The sequence below is a fragment of the Cervus elaphus genome, chromosome 19, assembly GCF_910594005.1.
Source record: "Cervus elaphus chromosome 19, mCerEla1.1, whole genome shotgun sequence".
Taxonomy (NCBI): Eukaryota; Metazoa; Chordata; class Mammalia; order Artiodactyla; family Cervidae; genus Cervus; species Cervus elaphus.
In genome coordinates, this window is record NC_057833.1 from 47,812,340 (window position 1) to 47,835,521 (window position 23,182).

The 23,182-nt window shown below is 39.1% G+C and overlaps 2 protein-coding genes across 5 annotated transcripts in view; one reads left to right on the forward strand and one right to left on the reverse strand.

Annotated features, from left to right (window-relative positions):
- The first annotated feature begins 1,086 nt into the window (after positions 1 to 1,086).
- The window catches only part of PCYT1A (phosphate cytidylyltransferase 1A, choline), a 47,183-nt gene continuing 25,087 nt past the window's right edge, over positions 1,087 to 23,182 (forward strand). The window contains exons 1-3 of one of the 4 annotated variants that reach the window (XM_043873952.1): positions 1,087 to 1,407; positions 1,632 to 1,696; positions 20,862 to 20,988. In XM_043873952.1, the coding sequence (XP_043729887.1) occupies positions 20,872 to 20,988 (117 nt within the window). In that variant the 5' untranslated portion in view covers positions 1,087 to 1,407; positions 1,632 to 1,696; positions 20,862 to 20,871. Of the gene's footprint in view, positions 1,408 to 1,631; positions 1,697 to 8,555; positions 8,579 to 20,861; positions 20,989 to 23,182 lie in introns of those variants that run through there. The other 3 variants (XM_043873953.1, XM_043873955.1, XM_043873956.1) reach the window with 3 other exon arrangements.
- LOC122675357 (60S ribosomal protein L7-like) lies at positions 10,575 to 11,277 on the reverse strand. Its single transcript, XM_043873958.1, has one exon. It carries the CDS (start codon positions 11,275 to 11,277, stop codon positions 10,627 to 10,629), a length of 651 nt encoding a protein of 216 aa, XP_043729893.1. The 3' UTR covers positions 10,575 to 10,626.

Sequence of the window (23,182 nt, forward strand, 5' to 3'; positions counted from 1 at the left end):
TGTGATTCCATTAGGCTATACACCATTGGTTATTTTTGCCATGTCCTTATTGTGGGATTGATTATTTATAATTTTTCACTATAACTAACTCTGAGATCAGCTTACTTGTGCATAAAGTTTTATTCCTGCATTTTAAATTATTGCCTTTATCTTTCACCTAGTATTTTTACTCAACTCTTGCCACTCTACACTTTCCACAACTTGTTAGTTTAAACCTGTATTTGTTTTATCCAGGGTTTGCCCAGTGTCATGATTGAAGAGTTTCTAGGCTGTATATGAAATTAGCTTCCCTTAAGACTCTCAGAGGTTATGATGGTACTATCCCAACTTCCACTGTCTTTGTAGTAATCTTCCCCTTACATGTCTTCTCCAGCTAACTGTCCTTATTTCAAGCACCTTAGTCTATCTGCCCTGTTCAAATAACTATTTGAAACTCAAAAGGGAAGGGTCACAATATAAATCCTTTATTTTCCCCTGGTAGCTCCTCAGCAGCTGCTTACCCACCATATTTCTTCTCAGCCGCTTTCAAGATAAGCATGTAAACAAAAATAAGTAAATACATGTAAAAGTTCTTTTACATACTTATTCTGTAACATTGGCTATTTACTTGCCTTGTTGAAAGTTAAAGTGTTAGTCACTCAGTCCTGTCCACTGTGTGACCGCATGGAGTGTAGCCAACCAGGCTCCTCTGTCCATGGAATTGCCCAGGCAATAACACTGAAGTGGGTTGCCATTCCCTTCTCCAGGGGATCTTCCCCACCTAGTGATGAAACCTGGGTCTCTTGCATTGCAGGCAAATTCTTTATTGTCTCAGCCACCAGGGAAGCCCATCTACAAGGGACTCCTCCAAAGAGGTTTGCTAGTTTCTTTCTAGCAAAGGAAAACATTTCTTTTCACCAGTCACCCTGCTGTGTGATTTCCTACCAGTGGCCACCAATTCAAGAATTGTTCCTGCTCAGATGGCCCCCAGTTGATACCTAGGGATCATCTCTTGGTGAGCCAATCTGGGTTAGAAACAATCGGAACACAGAGGGCTTTTCACAGGACTTGGTTGGCGGACGTGCGTCTCTTCACGTCACCCAGTAGGGAAAGGTTGGCGCTGTGTGAAGCAGTTGCAGACCATGGTGTGGAGGTAGGGGGTGTCAAGGTTGGAAGGTGTCGCGGCCATCTGCATTGTGAATGTGCTGGTATACGAGTGCCTGGCACCGCGTCAGGCGCTGGGATAGAGCAGGAAGGACTAAAGCGGACAGGTCCGCCTGGGAGGGACTAAACCCGGAGCTGGGCAAAAGGCGAGCCACCACGTCAACGCTTCTTGACGGACTGCCAGCAAGCAAGAGTGACAAGCCACAGACCTGTCTTATTACAAGGTACATCCCATTTCTTCACCGCATAGTCCAATTTAGCAAGGTAAGTGACCCTTTGCCATTTTTTGTTGGCTCTTGGTGAGTTCTGCTCATAGAGGCCCCTGGGGCCTCTATGGAGGCGGAACCACTGTGTCAGAGGTGGTTTTCGAAGAGAAGTCGTGGTCGGAGTGATAAGAGGGCGGGCAATAGGCGGGATTTCCGGTCCGCGCTTCCGTCAGCTGCCTTTCCCGGGCGTCTCCCCGCAACCTCCTCAATTTCCCTTGTCAGTGACGCGGCGCTCTGAAGAAATTCGACGGGACAGTGATCAGGGGCCGGGGAAACGTGAGCTGCAGGTAAGGACCGGGTGTGTGTATATCCTTGCGGCTCTGTTTGAGAGGAGAAACTGTGGTGCTGGGACCGCCAGGAGGAGTGACTGAAAGAAGAGTGGGTCAGTGACAGCGAGGGGAGTGTGAGGCTACGACTCCGAGGCTACTGTGACCCAGGGGCATTGACAACGAGGGGACTGTGGCTGAGACGTAGCTGCTTGCGAGGGGTCTGTGACCCAGCAGAAGTGAATACTAAGGGGCTCTGACCTCGGAGAACACGAGGCAGAGGCTGTGTTAGGATTATGACCGAGGAAGTATGAAGCAGTGACAGCGGGGAACTGTGACCAAGGGCCAACGACTCGGAGGAGACTGATCGATGGATAGTAACTGTGAGAGGACTCTGACCTAAGGGAACATGAAGCAACAGCTGCGAGGGGACTCTAATCAAGGAGCAGTAACTTTGAGGGGGCTGAGTTGGAGAAGACTGTGGGATCAGTGAGTGGACAGGGTACTGTAGCGTTTTGTTTGAGTAGGGGGTGTGGTGACTGGGTGGAGAAAGTTAGACAGACCTGAGTTTAATTTGATGGACAGACTTCTTGTGGCTGGGAGGCTTACCTCACCGTTGAGCTACAGTTTCTTCCGCCGTGAGTGGGAAGTTTGGATTAGATGAATGTTTCCTAAATTGTGGGTTCTGTCCTGTTATTAGGTTGTGTAGTCCATTTAGTGGAGGGAACCTAAAATTTACAAAAAAAAAAAAAAAGAAATAGACCTGAAATTTTCACATAATAATAGTATTATTTCATGAAACTTGTTTCAGTTATGTATGTGTGAGGTTATGATGCAAAATGAATTTCATGTATCTTAAAATGTAGTAAAAAGTTGGAAAAACATTGGACCAGATTATTTCTGAGTTTTCCTTCTGGCCTAAAATGTCATGATTCTACAGTGAGGGGACTATTTGGAAATACCAAGATGCAATTAGGAAGATCTGGGGCTGGGGCACATCCTCCACCAGATTGACTTAACTGAAGAAGGCTTCCCAAATAAAATTGGAGTAGTTTTAACTGAAGACTGAAACTCAGGTCCTCAGTTGGGAGAACCAGTACTTATATATTGAAATAGGGACAGTGATATTTAGAAAGGCAGTGAGGATATAGGGTTTTATGATGGGAAAAACTGTTAGGAATAGACACTGAGTAAGGGGGAAGCTTTGAAGAGGGTAGAAACAAGGCTTAGAAAGGGAACTGAAGATAGAGACAGAAAAGATTCTGCTGAGAATAAAGTGACCTTCAGGGTCCTTTTCAATCTTAATATTTAATGATTCTGTAAACACAGAGAATTGCTAGTAAAAAGGCACTGGTTGAGAATGAAATTTGGTGCAGTAATCTGTGGTGAACAGATGATCATCATGGAGAAGACAGGATGACCTGGAGAGGTCAACAGTGGTGACTAGAATGTCACAGAGGAGAAGCTTTAATGTATTTAGCTATCCAGCTCAATGATTTTTGTACTTTGGAGGCCAAAACTGGCCTACTGGGAATGATACCATGCTGTGGATAATTCAACTGATGTTTTAGCATGGGTTTATTTCCTACTGATGCCCTTTCATCAGGTCTGTTAGTGATGCAGATGAAACTGAAGTGAGTTTCACTACTTCCTCTTCTTTTACAGCCCTTTGTAGAAGGTGCTACTTATTGATTGTGTCACTTAGTGTTTTTAAAAAATATATCTAATAGAAGCTTGAGACAGTTTTAACTTACCAGACACTGTATTTATCTGATTACCTGATAGTCACTCCCACCCTTTATACACATATACACTGTCATAGTGGAAGAGATTTCAGAACGATACTCAAACAGGAATCAGTTGAGAATGGTGAGGGATAGCCTTTTTTTGGCAGCACCAGTCTTAGTTGCAGCACAAGGGATCTTCAATCTTCCTTGTAGTATGTAGGATCTTTAGTTTGGCTTCTGTGATCTAGTACCCTGATCCAGCCCCCTGCATTGGGAGTGTGGAGTCTTAGCCACCGGACCACCAGGGAAGTCCCAGGGAGAGCCTTTGTTTAGCTAAAATTGTCTGTTTCTAGAATATTATATGTTTACTAGGCTTACATTCTATATAACTAAAAGGAACTACTCAAGAATTTGTTCCTAGAACAGAATATACTACTTAAAGGTTACTCATCACCAAAGGGAAGACGTTCAGGCTTGGGGACTGCAGCACTGCCTCTGGGGTTATTTGTGTTTGCTGAATGAAATGATTCTTTTTGATTTGACCTGCTTTGTAAATTCCTTTTGGAAACAAATATAATGGCCTAATTGATTAAGAAAGAACATTATTCCTTCCTCAGCCTATGATGTCTTCTCTCATAAACAGGTGAGGTTTTATTTTTCTTGGGGATCTCCTTTTTCGATATGCGATTCCATAAGGAGAATCTAGTCAGAGCCTTGGATTCCTGGTGACTTTATCTGATGTTAACACTGACTATGGGAAGAATTATTGCTTTCTTTTGCTTTAGATTTCCTTATTGTGGCAGAGAAAGCTGTTCTTCTGGTTAAATGGTCCTTTAATAATCTGAAAAATATGCATGCTAACCACATTTAGTATACAATCTCATGGAGTTTGTTAACCATCTGCCCTCATTCATGATTTTCCTGTGGAGCTATCTAATCTGTAGGTTAGACGTGATTCCCCTTGGGAACTGAATAGCCTCTTTGTGTTATAAACTCTGATTAATTTATGAAGTATTCATAGAAAAAGCAAGCATAATAATGATGGATAAGGACAAAATAATAATAATTGTAATTTTCTTATGTTTTTCTTTCACAGTATTTGCATAACTCTCATCTGAAGCCAGATCTTCTGACTTTCCTAATAGAGATAATTCCTCCTACTGAATCAAACAGAAGTTCTTACACTAACATTTATGTTCTCCTGAAATAGATTAGAAAGAATAAATTTTTCTAAAAGTCATGATTTAGGGCGAATTTTTTCAGTTAGAGAAATCCTAAAGTCAGGCTACTTCCCAATCATCACTGGACTGTGAGAGCTCCTTTTTATTCAAGATTGTGGCTGATTCTACATCTTTTACTTATGTCTACATAAGTCACATTAGAAAATAATAGGAAGAAGAGAGTGAGAACAGGGCTCAACTTTCTTGCTTATCTGCCTAGAGAGTAACTTCTAGCACTTTCTCTTTCCTAAGCTTAAACCTTTCTGTTTCTAGTCCTAAACTTTTCTTTTCACAATATTCCTGTCAAATAGGTACCTGAACACATGTATGACATATGATTTGTTAATTGTTTATGAATGGTTTGTGACAAAATTTAAATTCTAACTCCCTTCCTCTGTAATTTAATCAGTAAATTCAGGGAATATACATTTTTACATACTTTTATTTTGCAGTATATACCAGGGCACCATTCTAGAAGGAGAAAAAACAAACCGTGAGTCTCTAGTATATATTTGGCACTGTGTTAGGTTTGTTTACATACTTCATTAATATAAATAAGTGAATTTCCTGTATTTTCCTGTTTGCAGATCACATAAGTAGATAGATATATAGCAGGATTGGAGGGAGATTTGTTTGTTTTTCTGTCTTTTTTTCCTCCCTTTCTGTTGGTAACTCTCTTGTTGAAAGTTTAGTTTGAAGCTTTCTGCATTTGGACTAGAATGTCTGTCAGGGGAACCCATGGATTTGCTACGCTGTTATATCACATTCACAACTATTTGCAAACCAGTTTGAAGTGAAGGCTGCTAAAAATAGTGATTTATAATCTTTGTTCTATATTAGAGAACAGAATGAGTGTATGGCACTTAATAGAAACTGGGTGATTCTGGTTTGTTTGTTTGTTTTTTTGGCCCCTAAGTCTTAATCTTTTTTGTTCCATGGAACACTTTGGCATTGTGGTGAAACCTTGTGAACTCCTTTTTTTGATTAATGTTTTTATATGCAAAAAATACATAAATTATAAAGAAAACAAATTGTATTGATAGGTAGTTATCAAAATATTTTTTAAATGTGTGAAATAGCACATGTAGTTTTTAACATAGTAAATAAAGCTTGCTGTCTATCAGTGGGTCTTATAACTATGATAATTTTTAAATGATCATGTGTTTAAATAGTATTTCAAGATATTTGTACCAAGTGTAATATTATATTAAAATATCTATGATATCTATTGGTGACAAAGTCTATTTTACTGAGTCTACTATTACTGTTGTGGCTTACATTCATAATTGAAAGATGGTGGATTTGCCAGAGGCTAGTGAAAATAAAGATATACTTTTTTTAGTCTAAATCCCAGATTCCCTGAATCTGTCATAGACCCTGCGTTAGAGATGTAACCCAGTTTAGGGAGAACAAAATTTAAACAGAGGGTTTATACACTGATTCTTCCAGTAGGATAGTGGCAGAGCACATTGTTCAACTGTAAGAACTGTTACAAGTTTCTGGTTTTTTAGGATAATCTCTGTCCTGAAATCCAACCCTCTGTGGTCAGGCCTAAGCACAAACTTTATTTTGGTCCATGACTAACCCAGAGTCTGACAGAGTAAGTGCCCACTCAGTGTTTGTTGAATAAGTGTTTCTCTGGAGAAATTAGAGGGAGAGATCAAGTTCAAAGCGTAGATCTTAGATGTGGCCATTTACTGATCCTAAATATTGAGGAGTAACATTGAGCCCTGACTTAAGACTAATCTGTCTGTGCAGATAATGTTGTGAAATCACCTTTACATTTAGAATTTCCCAAAGCAGGCATTCTTTTGACTTATTCTATGTGGTGTAGTGATATATACTGGTTAGTGACCTTGTTACTGTTGTAGTCGCTAAGTGATGTCCGACTCTTTGCGATCCCATGGACTTTTTAGCATGCCAGGCTCCTTTGTCTTCCACTGTCTCCTGGAGTTTCCTCAAATTTATGTCTATTGAGTCAGTGATGGTATCTAACCATCTCATCCACTGTTGCCCCCTTCTGTCCCTGCCTTCAGTCTTTCCGAGCATCAGGGTCTTTTCCAGTGAGTCGGCTCCTCACGTCAGGTGGCCAAAGTATTGGAGCTTCAGCTTCATCATCAGTCCTTCCAATGACTATTCAGGGTTGATTTCCTTTAGGATTGACTGGTTTGATCTCCCTGTAGTCTAAAGGGACTCTCAAGAGTCTTCTCCAGCACCACAATTCAAAAGCATGCATTTTTCAGTGCTCAGCCTTCTTTATGATCCAATTCTAACATCTCTACAGGATTACTGGAAAAACCATTGCTTTGACTAGACAGACCTTTTTGACAAAGTGATGTCTCAGCCTTTTAATACTCTAAGTTAGCTATTCTTCCAAGGAGCAAGCACCTTTTAATTTTATGGTTAGTGACATAAATTGCCATAATCCTGTATCAGAAAGTTATATGCGAGGACTTCCCTGGCTAAGACTCCAAGCTCCCTAATTCAGGGGTCCCAGGTTTGATCCCTGATCAGAGAACTAGATCCCACATACTGCAACTAAGATCTGGTGCAGCCAAATAAATTGTTTGTTTTAAATAAAGTTATGGTACAGTTTCTTGAAATAATTCTATTTCTAGCACTGTCCTCCACATTGGAACTGTTTACATAATCTAGGTACAGTTTGCTACCAAGTTATTAATAAAACTGATCTTGTTTTCATTTCGAATAGAGTTGGCAAACTTCTTAGGTAAAGGGCCTGATAGTAAATACTCAGCTCTGCGGGTCATACAGTCTCTGTTGCAACTACTCAACTCTGCAGTTGTAGCACAAAAATGGCCATAGGCAGTACATAAGTGAATGAACATGGCTGTGTTTCAGAAAAACTTTAATTATAAAAACAGACTCTGGGCCATTTTTGACTTGTAAGCTGTAGTTTGCTGACCCTTGCTGTAGGAATTCTGCTGGTTCTTGAATCCAGCCCTTCCTCCCACTGTGGGCTAGATATATACTCCCTCAAGCTTCAAAGATCTTTACACAAAGGGTGATGTGGCTGCACTGTTATCTGTGGGAAGGCCTAATGTACAGCAAATGACATGATTAATGCCAACAATATTTGATTCACTTTAACCTAGAAGTTCATAGAGCTTGCCTCTTAGAGCACTACTTTATTAAACTCCACAGTAGTAGAAGCAGATAAAGATAACAAATATGAAGTATGCTTGCTCATTTAGCTTTGGAACTGGGCATAGTATGCCAGTAGAAAATTGCTGTTATTGTTCAGTCACTGAGTTGTGTCTGACTCTTTGTGACCACATGGACTGCAGTGTGCCAGCCTTCCCTGTCCTTCACTATTTCCCAGAGTTTGCTCAAACTCATGTCCATTAAGTCGATGATGCCATCCAACCATCTCATCCTGAGTATAGGGTTGTTTTGAGGGAAATTATTGTAGGCCCAGGGATGAGGGGAAGCAGGAGTAGAAGGCAAAGGAAAAATTCTTGTCTCCTTTTTTTTTTTTTTCACTCAGATAGTTCCTGTAGTACTCAGTCAAATTTGAGTTAGATTTTTGAAACTTGAAGAGTTTATATGATTGCAGCTTCTACTATTTAGGTTGTTGCATAGCTTAAGAAGCAGTGTCCATCTCCTCTTTCACCCTGGGGTGCTTAGTAAATCTACCAGCAATAACGGAGTAGAATAGAAGGGAATTGAGTAGGAGTTTCTAAAACTGCACTTCTAGGAGACTTTCATCTTTAAAACACTAGCATGTGAATACCAGCACCCAGATATTGTCTCCTTCAAGACATTCATGTTGGAAAAACACTTGATTAGATTTATCCTCCATATCTCCGTCCTGCCACCCCTTCCCGCTGACACACATTTCCACTTCTTTTGTGTGCTTCCTTAATAGCAGAGTTGATCTCTCCAAGCAGGCATCTACTGGAACACTGAAGAACAAGGCTAGCAGTGTGTACTGGGAGGTGAGTCAGCAGAAATGGAGCCAGATTTTGTGAATCTGGGTAAAAATCACAGGAGCAGATACTACATTCTATATCTTGAAAGCAGTTTGAAGACACTAAGGCACTTACTAGCCAGGGTGGTGGTAGTGTGGGTATTTATGTCTATATTTAGATTCTGTGTTTGAATGGGGAATTTGAGTGACTAAGATGAAGTGACATATCTGGGACTGAATATGTAGCAGTGTTGGAAAAATTACAAATGTTGCATTCTAAATACCAGCTCTATTTTCCTCTTTTTGTTACAGCTTCTTTTGACATAGAAACTTTTGGGAAGGATAAACAGCTAAGGAAATAGGAGGTTTTGGCCCACCCTGATGGGCTCAATAGGGAGGCACTGTATTTTGTCTCCAGCTGTTTTCATTCTGACTCAGCTTAATTAATGTGGGTGCTGTGGCTGGAAACCAGGATCTGTCTGCAAATTATTAGGCAATCTCCTGCTCCCCATCCTCATTTTGCTCTTGTAACTGTATTGGCTCTGAGGAGGTGCCATCTTTCCCCAGCCCTACTACCCACTGTCAAGTAGATATTAAGGCAGCCACTGTGTGTGTGCGTGTGTTTTCACTCTGGAATGTAGATATTTAAAGTCTCCTCCTTTTCTGGGGACATCACTCATTTTACTTGAATAGCATTAGTTGATTACAAAGGGGCAGTTATCATAAACAGAGAGTTTGGGAAGTATTGTTCCTCATTGTTGGAGATATTCAGTGATTACTGGGCAGTTGTAAGTATAATGAAGGTGGTATAGTTTTAGGTAAAGCTATAAAAGTTTTATATAGTTTATATAGTTTTATAAAAGTTTTAGGTAAAGTATAGTTTTCAGTATAATGAACAGAAAAGCCAGAATGTATTTGCTACCCTCAGTACACTCTCATCCTCTCACATACCTTTTCTCAGTATGTTCTGGCAAATTCGATATGTTCTGGCAGCTGTCTGTTGGAACTTTAGCGAAACTGGGGGTAATTTTTTTCATCAGTTTAGGCACTGGTTATTAATTTTTCTATATACTTTCAAGGTGTGTAAGTTAGTAGATATGAGGAACATGATCTAAGAGAGCCAGTGAAAAATGAAAAACATGGGCGACCTATAAAGTCAAAGTTTAAAAATAGCTTTAGTAATAGTTCCAGAGGAAAGGCGTGAGAGTTAATCTCTTTATAATTTCTAAATTCTTTTAGGCTTATTATGGAATGTCTGGGGTCTTGGTGTTTTCTTGCCTCCTAAAAAAGTGGAATTATACAGACGTATTTTACACTATAAAACAAAAAATATTAGTTGTATTTGTTCTAAATCCAAAGGATCTTTAGACTTCAGTTTGTCTGATGCATAATGTTCAGTTTAAAGTATAGTGTAAAATACAGCATAGGACACAAAAGTCATCTTTGGGAAATAAAAGAACTATATGTAAGCAGATAAGGAAAAGTACTTTTGACAGGATGAGAGCTTTATTTTACCATCTTTGATACACTTCTAAATTGACAAGTAGTTGACATCTTTCCATCAAAACAAAATACTAAGATGTGTAGTGTTTTTAAAAATTTCAAAGGAGTTTTTTTTTTTAGTTAAATTTATTCAAATAGTTATTGAGCATCTGCTGTGTGCTAGGGCTCATTGCCAGGTATCGGATGCATCAATTATGATTTTGTGGTTCTAAGTGATAAGAAACCCAACTTACCTGAGTTTCAGCAAAAAGGGAAGTGCATTAGATGGCAGCATTAGGCAATTCAGGATCTGGCTCCTCTCCATCATCATTATTGCTTTCTCTGTGTTGTCTACTTTGAGAAGGACTCTTCCTGGTTATAGGATGACCACTAGATTGTCATAGATGGTTCCTAGGGTCGTGTCTCCAGGTTTTTTTGTTTGTTTGTTTCAATTGTTTATTAATGGACCAGATTACAAAAATAATCCTGATAGATATCTTAGTTCATCCTTCTAATAAGCCTGTTGATCTGGTCTTCCCTGTTGCCAGCATCTCCACCTTCTACAAAATGGGTGGTCTTTTTCTTCATTCCACCTCATGGAGAAGACAATTTAAAGGGCCACAGGAAGTTGTTTGCCTCTTTGAAATGTTTTCCAACGGTATAGATCTCATGAATCAGATCCTCCATGCAGATGATTCCGTATTTCCCAAGAGATCGAGCAATCAATGCGTTGTCTGTCAGGGCAATTCGCTTTTTGTTGATTTTGCCATAACCACGCTTGTAGATCAGTTCATTTACAGACTTCAGATTTGGGTACCCCCATGCAATGTATGGCTCCACAATTCTCAGCATGTTAATTGATGCCTTGTTGAGCTTCACAAAGGTGTTATTGAAGATCTGCTGGAGGCGAAGGAGCTGCAGCACCTTTCGAACCTTTGGGCTCACACCGTTGATACCTCTGATCCTGATGACAAATGCCAATTTGGGTTCCGCGGGTACATAGAAGTTGCCAGCTTTTTGTGCCATCCTAGCCATTCGAATTTCAGTTCTGTACATCTGCCTGTATTCCTTGTGGTAATGCTTAGCTTTTTCATAAATAAGCTTCCTCCTTGCCTTTCGAAGCATCTTTTGGGCAAACTTCTTTCTTAGGCGCTTGATCTTAAGCTCTGTGAAATTCTTTCGCTTTTTCTTAAGGGTTTCTGGCACAGCAGGAACCTTCTTTTTCTTCTCTTCTGCACCCTCCATCGTTCCAGCCGGGAAAGAGCGTGTCTCCAGGTTTAAATTCACAAATCTTTGTCCAAGCATTTCCATCTGACAAGTCCTGGGATTCACTCTGATTGGACTATCTTAAGTCACCTATCAGTGCCTTTCCTATCCCCCTCTTCCCCAGTCTGTGGCCTGGGAGAGTGATGTGCTAATTGGTTCAGGTTAGGCATGTGGTATCTGATGGTATGAAGGGTGAAGATCACACAAGCCAAATGATACTGACTCTCCAAATGAAAATGGTCCCTGTCCAGAGCAGGAGATTGCACAGTGGAAAGACAAACAACATTAGGGAGTTTGTTTTCGAATCTCTCATTTGATCCTTACCATAACTTAGAAATTAAGTATTAGAAAGTTCCTTAATCTCATGAAGAATCTCTTAGTGTCAATGCATTCACCTTAACTTAGAGTTAAGGTACAAGTACAAGGAGGAGCTAAAAAAATATTTTTTTGGCTAATTTTTTTTTTTTTTTTGGCCAGGCCACACAATTTGTGGGATTTTAGTTCCCTGACCAGGGATCGAACCTGTGCCCCCTGCAGCAGAAGCATGAATCCTAACCACTGGACCGCCAGGAAGTCCCTGGGAGCAGCTAGAATTAACTCCCCTTATATGTGATATGATTCTTGGTCTAGTGAATACTCTACTCTTCTACTCTAGCCCAAATCAAAACCTAAGTAGTCTGTCCAGTGATATGCCCAGTAAGAAGGAGTTCAGTCTTTATGAAAGATGAAATTAAATCCCTGCCTGGCACAGTGTACTGCATGGCCAGGGTGGAAGAAGTGGTTTTGTTTAAATTCAGGTATGACCATTTTATACACTAGGTAACATAATGTTGTCATTAAGTGCACGGATCTAGAGCCAGAATGCCTCAGTTCAAATCCTGTTTTTGCCCTGTCCCAGACGTGTCATCTCAGTCAAGTCATTTAACCCAGTTGTGCCTCAGTTTCTTCATCTGCAAAATAGAGTTAATAATATTATCTACCTCATAAGATTGTTGTTATTTAATATATACAGAAGGTTTAGGACTTCCCTGGTGGTCCAGTGGCTTAGACTTCATGCTCCTAATGGAGCTGGCCCAGGTTTGATCCATGATCAGGGAACTAGATCCCACGTGCTGCAACTAAGAGTTCATATGCCACAACTAAGAGATCCCACATGCTGCAGCGGAGATCAAAGATTCTATGTACTACAACTAAATAAATAAAAAATATTTTAAAAATATATAATATATGCAAAAAGTTTATAACTTTCTGGCACATAGGAAGTACTCTGTGTTAGTTTTGCATGCATGCATGCTAAGTCGCTTCAGTCATATCCTACTCTTTGTGACCCATGGACCGTATCCCTCCAGGCTCCTCGGCCCATGGGATTCTCCAAGCAAGAATACTGGAGTGTGTTGCCATTCCCTTCTCTAGGGGATTTTCCCAACCCAGGGATCGAACCCATGTCTCTTAGGTCTCCTACATTGGCAGGCAAGTTCCTTACAACTAGCGCCACCTGGGAAGCCCACATTGGTTATAATTTTTATCATCACTATTATCATCATCATCTTTGGGACAGTGATAGAGAAATGTGGATTATGTAATAGTATGATGAAAGAGGTCTACATCTGATTGAATACTGTAATATTAAGAATGCTAAATATATTTTTTATTCTGTTTTCTAAAGATAAACTCTCGTATGTTTTATGTTGTACTAATGTAGAGTATTACGAGTGGATCTCAATAAGGAGAAAGGTTTCTAGTGGTGTGTTACCTTGGTATATGGTGACATCTATTCTGATCAGTATTTTCAGTACTAATGTGGATGGAGACAGAAAAACCATGTTTTTCAAGTTTATAGATTACATAAAATTGTTAATGCAAAGTGATAGATGGCAGTCACAGTTTGAAATTATTTTAACAGATTAGAATAAACAGATCAACAAGATGGACTTTTGTAAAGTGATTATCCTTCAATAAAAAAATTTTAAAAAAGACTTAACAGGATTATGACCAATAAAATGAATAAATATATTTCTGTACAATCTTTACTTGAATGACCTGGTATGCTAAAATGAAATGCCTCTTAAGGTCACCTAGTCCCTTTTCAGATACTCTCATTCCTCAAAAGTGTTTTATTATGTTTAGTTAAAATTTGTGTCTCTGCATCTTTCAACTAGTGATTCATTTTCTATTATCTAGAGTGTCACGTCTGCCGTATCCAACATGACAGGCATTCAGATATTTAGAGATAGGTATTAGGTACCTTCTTGTATAGTAAAAACAGTGTCATATTTTACCATATACTATAGTGGTTAAGAGTATGTAGTCTGCAGCCAGGCTGACTGAATTTGATTCCTAGCACCACTTACTAGTTGTGTGACTTATTTTCTGCACCTCAGTTTCAGTAATGATAAAAATAATACATGTAAGAGGGTTGTGAATGTTAAGAGAGTTTTAATATTTAAAAAAATTTTTGACATACAGATGTTATATAAATGCTGACGGTAGTAGTAATAATATTTTTTTTCTTCATCATTGCTTTACATCAGACTCTAGAAGAGTTCTTGCTACAACAATGATTCTTTAATGGGGTAGGGATAGAATGGGGAAGATGCAGCGAGCATACCTCATGTTTTATCATAATTTTACATGAAAAGTACACTTTTTACAGTTGTAATCATGGAGGAAAACTTGACAAAATCTTTTGGCTATAGAGGATACATAGGAAATAGACAAAGGCAGATGATGGCAACTACTACTATATGAAATAATAACAGTAGCTGATGTTTACAAAGTAATGCTCAAAATTCTCCAAGCCAGGCTTCAGCAATACGTGAACTGTGAACTTCCAGATGTTTAAGCTGGTTTTAGAAAAGGCAGAGGAGCCAGAGATCAAATTGCCAATATCCGCTGGATCATCGAAAAAGCAAGAGAGTTCCAGAAAAATATCTATTTCTGCTTTATTGACTGTGCAAAAGCCTTTGACTGTGTGGATCACAATACACTGTGGAAAATTCTGAAAGAGATGGGAATACCAGACCACCTGACCTGCCTCTTGAGAAACCTGTATGCAGGTCAGGAAGCAACAGTTAGAACTGGACATGGACCAACAGACTGGTTCCAAATAGGAAAAGGAGTATGTCAAGGCTGTATATTGTCACCCTGCTTATTTAACTTATATGCAGAGTACATCATGAGAAATGCTGGGCTGGAGGAAGCACAAGCTGGAATCAAGATTGCTGGGAGAAATAACAATAACCTCAGATATGCAGATGACACCACCCTTATGGCAGAAAGTGAAGAACTAAAGAGCTTCTTGATGAAAGCGAAAGAGGAGAGTGAAAAAGTTGGCTTAAAGCTCAACATTCAGAAAACTAAGATCATGGCATCTGGTCCCATCACTTCATGGCAAATGGATGGGGAAACAGTAGAAACAGTGGCTGACTTTATTTTTCTGGGCTCTAAAATCACTGCAGATGGTGATTGCAGCTATGAAATTAAAAGACGCTTACTCCTTGGAAGGAAAGTTATGACCAACCTAGACAGTATATTAAAAAGCAGAGACATTACTTTGTTAACAAAGGTCCGTCTAGTCAAGGCTATGGTTTTTCCAGTGGTTATGTATTGATGTGAAAGTTGGAGTGTGAAGAAAGCTGAGCGCCGAAAAATTGATGGTTTTGAACTGTGGTGTTGGTAAAGACTCTTGAGAGTCCCTTGGACTGCAAGGAAATCCAAGCAGTCCATCCTAAAGATCAGTCCTGGGTGTTCATTGGAAGGACTGATGTTGAAGCTGAAACTCCAATACTTTGGCCACCTGATGTGAAGAGCTGACTCATTTGAAAAGACCCTGATGCTGGGAAAGATTGAGGACAGGAGGAGAAGGGGACGACAGAGGATGAGATGGTTGGATGGCATCACCGACTCAATGAACATGGGTTTGGGTGAACTCTCGGAGTTGGTGATGGACAGGGAGGCCTGGTGTGCTGCAGTGCCTGGGGTCGCAAGGAGTCGGACACGACTGAGTGACTGAACTGAACTGATGTTACAAGCACATACTGTATACACAGACATTGAGCTAAGGCTTTACATAGATTATTCCTTTTTTTTTTTGGTGCTCTTAAGACAACTTTATTCAAAGCAGGTCTGCCAATGCCAACTCCTACACCAGGTTCCAGTGATGGCTATGATCCTTAGGTTTTGTGTTCAAGACTGCCACTTTTTTTTTTTTTTTTTAGTTTTACCACTTTATTGCTACCAACCCATCTCCCTCCACCCTCGTGCACACATGCTCAGTCATGTGACCCCATGGACTGCAGCCCGCCAGGCTCCGCTGTCCATGGACTTTTCCAGGCAAGAAATTGGGATGGGTTGCCATTTCCTTCTCCAAGATTATTCCTTTTAAACCTAACTTGTTAGATGATGAAACTGAGACTTGGAGAGATAAAGAATTTGCCTAAATTTTCATGGCTAGTAAGTGGTAGAAATGGACTTCATCCTTACATAATATGATTTTAGGGTCTCATCTCCTTTTAATCACTACAGTATGCAAACAGTGTATGGTTTAAGATTTTTACTTTTCTCAAAATGGAACGTGACTAAAAAAACTATTGAGAAACACTGCCTTAGACATTTGGTTAGAAGTGTTTATATAAGGCAGATGGAGAGATTTTATTGAAGAATGTATTTGCTCAACTGAAATACAGGTAAAATATGTTAGTATTACTGTTATTTACCAATGCGCTTTGTAATGTGTCAATACTAATACTAATGGTTGCCTTGATTCTTACTCTGTTCATAAATTTTACATTAGCTTTAAATAGCTAGTCAGATATCCTTTCTCCTGCCTCAAGTTCTCTCTCTGATATTTTATGTGTGATTTTTTTAATCTAGTGGAATAGATTCAGTGTCACAGTATGTAGTGACCCCAGATATCAGTTTGACTTTAAAATATCTTTAGAACTTCCCTGGTGGTCCATTGGTTATGAATCCACCCGCCAGTGCAGGGGACATGGGTTCGATCCCTGGTCCAGGAAGATTCCACATGCTGCACTCAGGACAGCTAAGCCTGTGTGCCACAACCGCTGAGCCCACGCGCTCTAGAGCCCTTGCTCTACAACAAGAGAAGCCACCACAATGAGAAGCCTGCTTACCACAACTGGAGAAAGCCCTTGCGCAGCAACAAAAACCCAGCGCAATCAAAAGGCAACCAAAAAAGACTGAATGTCTTAAACAACAGAAATTTTTGAAAACTCTAAAATCACAATGGCAGTATTTACCTCCTTTGCTTCTTTCTAATATGATGATATCTACCATGTGTTTGGCTGGTTAAGCTGAATCATACAAGATGGTTCAGTACTTCAAGAATTAAGCAGTTAAAAGCAAAGCAGAATTTATGTTATGTATATTTACCACAACGTAAACAAAACAAACAAAAAGCAAAGCAAAATCAGAGTGGGGAGGGAGAGATGGATTATAAAGTGGTATGAGGAAACGAGAGTAAATGATATGTTTATCTTAATTTTGATGATTTCACAAGGGTATAATGTTAAAACTCATTAAATTACACACTTTAAGTATACATTTATTGTATGTCAATTATATGTCATTCAGTAAAGCTGAAAATATAGCCCACATATCCCCTCCGCCCCCGACCCCTGCATACACAGAGCAAAGACTTCTGAGAAGTTCCTATAAACACGTCTTTGGATGTGTTAAGTATTATTCTATTAAACTTTAAGGAATTTTAACTTGAAGTCATGGAAAGTAGCTGGTGAGAATATAGTATGACATTTATCCCCTTGATTTATTATGGCATCTTTAAAAAACTCTACTTTGTATCATGAATGAAAAGTACAGCTGACTTAAACGCCACCTATTTGTAATGTCAGAAGAGAGAGGAACAGAGAAATAAAGAATTTTTTTATTGCTTAAGTTGAAAGCTTATTAGGAAATCCTAGTAAAACTTTTCCGACAGGAAAGATCTATACAGCTGGCAAATCAGGCAGCTTTGGAATCAGGCCAATAACCATGTCAGTTCTATTTGATTGGTACTTGGACCTTGCTACTTGCAGTATCTGACCTTTTTATTTCACTGTTCATTTAGGCTGGTCTGACTTAAGCTTGCAAAAACTTAAGGAACCTATGCTGTGGAAAGAATGTTCTTAATTGAAGGAAGAAGCAGCAGTAATGATGAGAGTTTCTTTTACTAAAAATTTGTGGATTTCTGGGAGATAGCATTCTGGTTTTCCCACTTACTAGCTGTGTGACCTCCGGATAGGTTGCTTAACCTGCCTGATCCTTAGTTTTCTCACTTGTATATTGAAACTAAAAATACCTGCTTCTCAGGTTATATGGGTTAAATAAGAATAATGTATATAAAGTATCCATCACGGTGTCTGTCACTGGTAATATTGAAGAAAAATAGTTATTATTATGATTGTTACTATATTACCTCCTTGCAACACATTTAGATTGCTAACACATACTTCTTAGAATATATGTATCATCTACACTGATTCAGAGTTAGGAAGGAGAGAGAATCTATTTTTAGAGATCTGAAAGACAACCTTTGATGAGGGCCTGTCTGTGTAGAAAATGATTATTGGACATTTTTAAAAAATACATTTATTAGGCTTGTATTAGGTCTTAGTTGTGGCATGTGGGGTCTTCATTGCAGTCTGTGGGCTTCTCTTGTTGAGGCCCTTGGGCTTAGTAGTTGGCTGCTCCAGCTCAGTTGCCCAATGGCATGTGCGATCTTAGTTCCCCAGCCAGGGATCAAACCCTCTTCCCTTCCATTGGAAGGCAGATTCTTAAGCACTGGACCACCAGGCAAATCCCCAAACATGTTTAAAAGTAAACTTTTTATCTTGAAAAAGAAAAGTAAAACTTTCAAAAAAGGAATATTAAAATGAAGCCGTTTATGACCCACTCAGTTTCATTTGGGCTTCCCTGGTGGCTCAGTGGTAAAGAATCCACCTGCAGTGCTGGAGACGCAGGAGACGTGGGGAAGATCCCTGGGTGGGGAACATCCCCTGGAGGAGGGAATGGTAACCCACTCCGGTATTCTTGCCTGGAGAATCTCGTGGACAGAGGAGCCTGGTGGGCTACAGTCCATAGGATTGCAAAGAGTCAGACACAACTGAAGCGACTGAGCACGCGCTCACGCAGCTTTATACATTGATGAAATTTTGCCATATTTGCTTTACCTTTTTGTATGTAATATAAATTCTTTTCTTTGTTTGCTAAGGAAGTTTCTTTTTTTTGCTAAGGATAAGTTGCAGCAATTAGAGATCATAACCCTTTGTCCCTAGATACTTCAGCATTAAAAAAAAGGACAGTCTTTTATGTAACAGTGTAATTATCAACCTCAGGAAGTTTATTTTAACATTGATACTTACTATTTTCTGATACAACCCATATTTTAATTTTACTGGTTGTCCTAATAACTATCTTTTATAACGATTTCTCCTCCAATCTAGAATTATGCATTACATTTAGTTGTCATTTCTTTGGTCTTTCAACCTGGAACAGTCCTTCAGCCTTTCATTATTTTTCATGATTGACATTTTTTTGAAGAATACAGGCTTGTTTTGTAGAACGTCTTTTAGTTGAGGTTTGTCTAATTGTTCCTCATAAACACATATAGGTTATGTGTTTTTGGCAGATAATATGACCCTGGTGCCTTGTATCAGGAAGCATTATTGGTGACGTTAATTAGCTGTAATTATTTAGGTAAGAGGTTTTTTTTTTCACTTTAAAGGTAACTCGCTTTACTTTGTAATTAATAAGTCACTGATGGAGAGAGAGTTTGAAACTGTGTAAACTCCTGTTCCCAAACAAAATTTCCCCCAGTGGTTTTAGAATCTTAAGGAGCATTTTTGTATCATAAACATGGCATCCTCACATTGATTGAAGAAGTCTTCTTGAGAAAATAGCTTTTACTGTAAAAATTATAATACCTTGTACACAATACACGCTCAATATTATTGACTGCCTGATCTTTGAGCTACCTGACACCATTTGCTGATTATATTTCTCATAATGGATTTTGTCTGCCTACTCTGAGAATTTAACAGATATTTGCAGCAAAATCTTGTTTGCAAATTAGAAATGGTCATTAATTGATTGATCAGGCGTTCTTAGCAGGCCACTTTTTATTTTAATTTGTGATGAAAGGACATTTGAATTTGAATATGCAATGAAAGGAAGTTTCTGTGTGGTATTCATCTTTCACTTTAGACTCTGACATTTTTTTCATATCAGGCTAATAGTTCGCCATGACTCATGAGGTGTCTCCTTCAGTCTCTGGGTTTCTTGTAGATCTTGTCACATTGCTCTTTGGAATTTAGCCAGAGCAAAGAAAGTAAGGCACGATTGCAACTGTTTAGATAAATATCTTATTCAGGAGGGCTTATTAGAGGCAGAGAGACAGGGTAGAAAGTCCTCATTCTGTCTAGTATTTTGTTTTGTTTACCACTTCTGTTCTGAGGATCTTTTTTCCATCTGTCATTGTATCTTGGACAGAGGTGACAGGATCATTGAAGTTCCTCTCTCTCCAGTTCCTGGCTGATACCTAAAACTTTATCATTATCAAGAAATAAATTTATTTGTGAAAATTATGTCACCTAAACATAAAACATCAAATATTCAGAACTTTTCTGTAATAGTTGCTAAATGCTTTCTTCTAAATGAGACAACAATAAATAAATTTTCCTTGGGGGAAGAAGCCTGGATGGGGTTTTAGTAGTTGGGGATTGTGAACAAGTTTAAGGTGCTAAGACTCTGAAAGAGGAAGGGGAAATGAGTATTTAAAAAGGAAAGACATTTAAAAGTTACAAGTATGTTTGTTGTTTAGTTGCTAAGTTGTTTCTGACTCTGAGACCCCCTGGGCTATAACAGCTTGCCAGGCTCAGCTATCCTGGGATTTTCCAGTCAGGAATACTGGGGTGGGTTGCCATTTCCTTTTCTAGGCATCTTCCCAAACCAAGGATCAAACCCGAGTCTCCTGCATTAGCAGGCAGATTATTTACTGCTGAGCTACTAGAGAAGCTCACAAGTATACTTACTCTACAATATTCATACCTCTAACTCTGGACAAGTAGTCTTTGAAATATACAGAACATTTAGAGTTAAGAAATCCAGACTTTGTTAACTAGTAATTGCTGATGGCCCTCTTTTTTTCTTTTTTAAAAAAAGACTCTTTTCTCCATCTGTATCAAAGACATACCTTTTACATTTCCTTGCACCTGTCAGACCTCTAGGTGTCCTAGGGATGTGATGTAAGGGTAATGAAAGTCTGTATAACTAAGTTTCTCAGTCAGGTTCTTCCAGTGTTTTGCATGCAATCGGTATGAAATAAATAGTATTGTTTGTGCGGTAATTTCCAAGGTCCAGGTGATTAATTGTGGCCATTGTTCCACAGAGAGGCATTTCAGTGTTTATACTAGAGCCTGGTTTTTGTGACACTTTGCTCTTTTTTACTAGATGCATTTGGTTCATCTTTGTGAAGTGTGTGCTTTTCCTTGTCATTGAGAAATTTTCTCCCCAGTGAGAAAAAAATTCTTTTCACTTTCTATGACCAGTTAAAAGAAGATGGATGCACAGAATTCAGCCAAAGTCAACACAAGGAAGAGGAGGAAAGAGACACCTGGACCCAATGGGGCGACAGAAGAAGATGGAATTCCTTTAAAAATGCCACGCTGTGCAATTGTAAGTAAGGAAGAGATTTCTTTGTTGAACTCTTAACCTTGCAAGGGGAAGGTAGAAAGTGATATAACATTGATGATATCAACATTACTTCTTATCAAGTCTTCTTAAATAATGGAAAGAATGAATAGTAAGTGTGAATAGTGACTTTCCAACAGTTGCTGGAAATCTTATGCAGATTATAATTCACAGTTCAGTTGTAAGAACTTTACAAACTAATGAAATAGAGAAATTGCAGCTCCAGGCAGTGATCTGATCTTGGTATCATCTCTTGTTTAGTTTTCTGTGTCTTATTGTCTTTTCTGTCATATCACTGCTCCACTCCATTACTAGTTATATCTTAAATGAGAACCTTTTTCTTCTACTGCCTACCTCATGTTCCTTTATCTCTGAAGTGTTATCTTTGTATTTCCTAACCTCTTACAAACATTTGATGAAAGACTGCTTTCCAAACTCTTCATCCTGTTTCAGGTTGGTACCCTTCCTGAAGCTTCCCCTGGAAAGCATATCAAAGTATATTTATAGATAATTGGAGTTATTATGGGTACACAGTGTTACTATGAAATCCATGTTTTAAAATCCCAGTAACAGAATTACATGTTTCTGTATTTTTTGTACCTGTATTAACCACTAGCCATTGATTAAACTGCAGTTTCCACTGGTTACTTTTGGAACTTCATAACCCAGAAGGAAAAACATTTCTACTCTGACATGCTGCTGCTGCTAAGTCACTTCAGTCGTGTCTGACTCTGTGCGACCCCATAGACAGCAGCCCACCAGGCTCCCCCGTCCCTGGGATTCTCCAGGCAAGAACACTGGAGTGGGTTGCCATTTACTTCTCCAATGCATGAAAGTGAAAAGTGAAAGTGAAGTCGCTCAGTCTGACAAGATAGTGTATTGGCTTGGAATAACTGTTATTCCAAGCCAATACACTATCTTGAGCAGTAAAAGCAACTGGACTTCACAAATGGGAGGTTTATGCTCCAGGACTGATGTTAATGATGATGCTAAGGGCAAGTGTATTCATTTCCTGTTTCTCTGTAACAAATTACCACAAATTTAATGAATGGTCTAAAACAATACAGATGTATTATCTTATAGTTTTGGGGATTAGAAGTCTGAAATGGGTCTCAGAAAGCCAAAGTCAAGTGTTGGTAGGGCTGGAGGTTCTAGGGGAAAACTGTTTGCTTATATTTTCCAGCTTCTGGAGGTTGCCCATATTGCTTTGCTCAGGGGACCAGCTAGCAGTCACAACACTCTGACCACTGCTTCTGTCATCACATCTCCTTGTGAATCTCCTGCCTCTTTCTTTCACTTGTAAAGACTTGTGATTACATTGGATGGGCGTACTTAGCTATTCCAGGACAACATATCTCAAAATCCTTTAATCACATTTGCAAAGCCCATGTTGCCATGTAAGATAGCATAGTCACAGGTTCAAGAACATAAAATGTACACATCCTTAGGAGAACATTATTCTTTATACCACAGCAGGTAAACTCAGAAAATGACTCAGCAGTCCACAAAACAGGGCATTGTTAATTTCTGAATGTTTCTTAGAGAATTCAGGTTAAGGAGATGGTGGTAGGCACAAATTCAGCATTCTCACTTGTAGTAGGGACAGGCTATAACCAAGAAGGTAATACTCTGAGCTGATCACCGGAGCCAGGAATAGACCTAAGAAGATGATTCTTAGTGGAATGGGCTCTGAGAAGAGTTAAATCTCTTGGTTTTTAGAATCTGAGGAATCTCAGTGTTTTTAGTTACTCTGCTTCATATATTCATGTCACAAATCAGAAATGGCTTGCTACCTATTTCACATTCCTCTCTGGTATACACTGGCTATTTATCAAGGGCTAATGAGCAAAGATTCACTCACCCAACAGGCTGGACTGACTCTAATGAGGAGTGTCTGCTAAATAAACTTGTATGTAATCTCTGCTGTACACATATGCTTTCTATCTCTTAATCTCTTTGAACTCTGTAGAAAAAACAAGATTTTTTTCTTTTTTTCTTTACTGAGATCATGTAAACTGTACAACTCAATGGTTTTTAATATATTCATAGAGTTGTGCTACCATCACCACAACCAATTTTAGAATATTCTTATCCCTAAAATAAACCCCATACCCATTAACAGTCACTCCCCATTTCTTCCCGAGTTCTCACCTCTAGAAACCACTAATCTACGTTATTC

Coding starts and splice junctions, on each gene's coding strand:
- LOC122675357 (XM_043873958.1), bottom strand. CDS start 11,277: ATGGAGGGTGCAGAAGAGAAGAAAAAGAAGGTTCCTGCTGTGCCAGAA.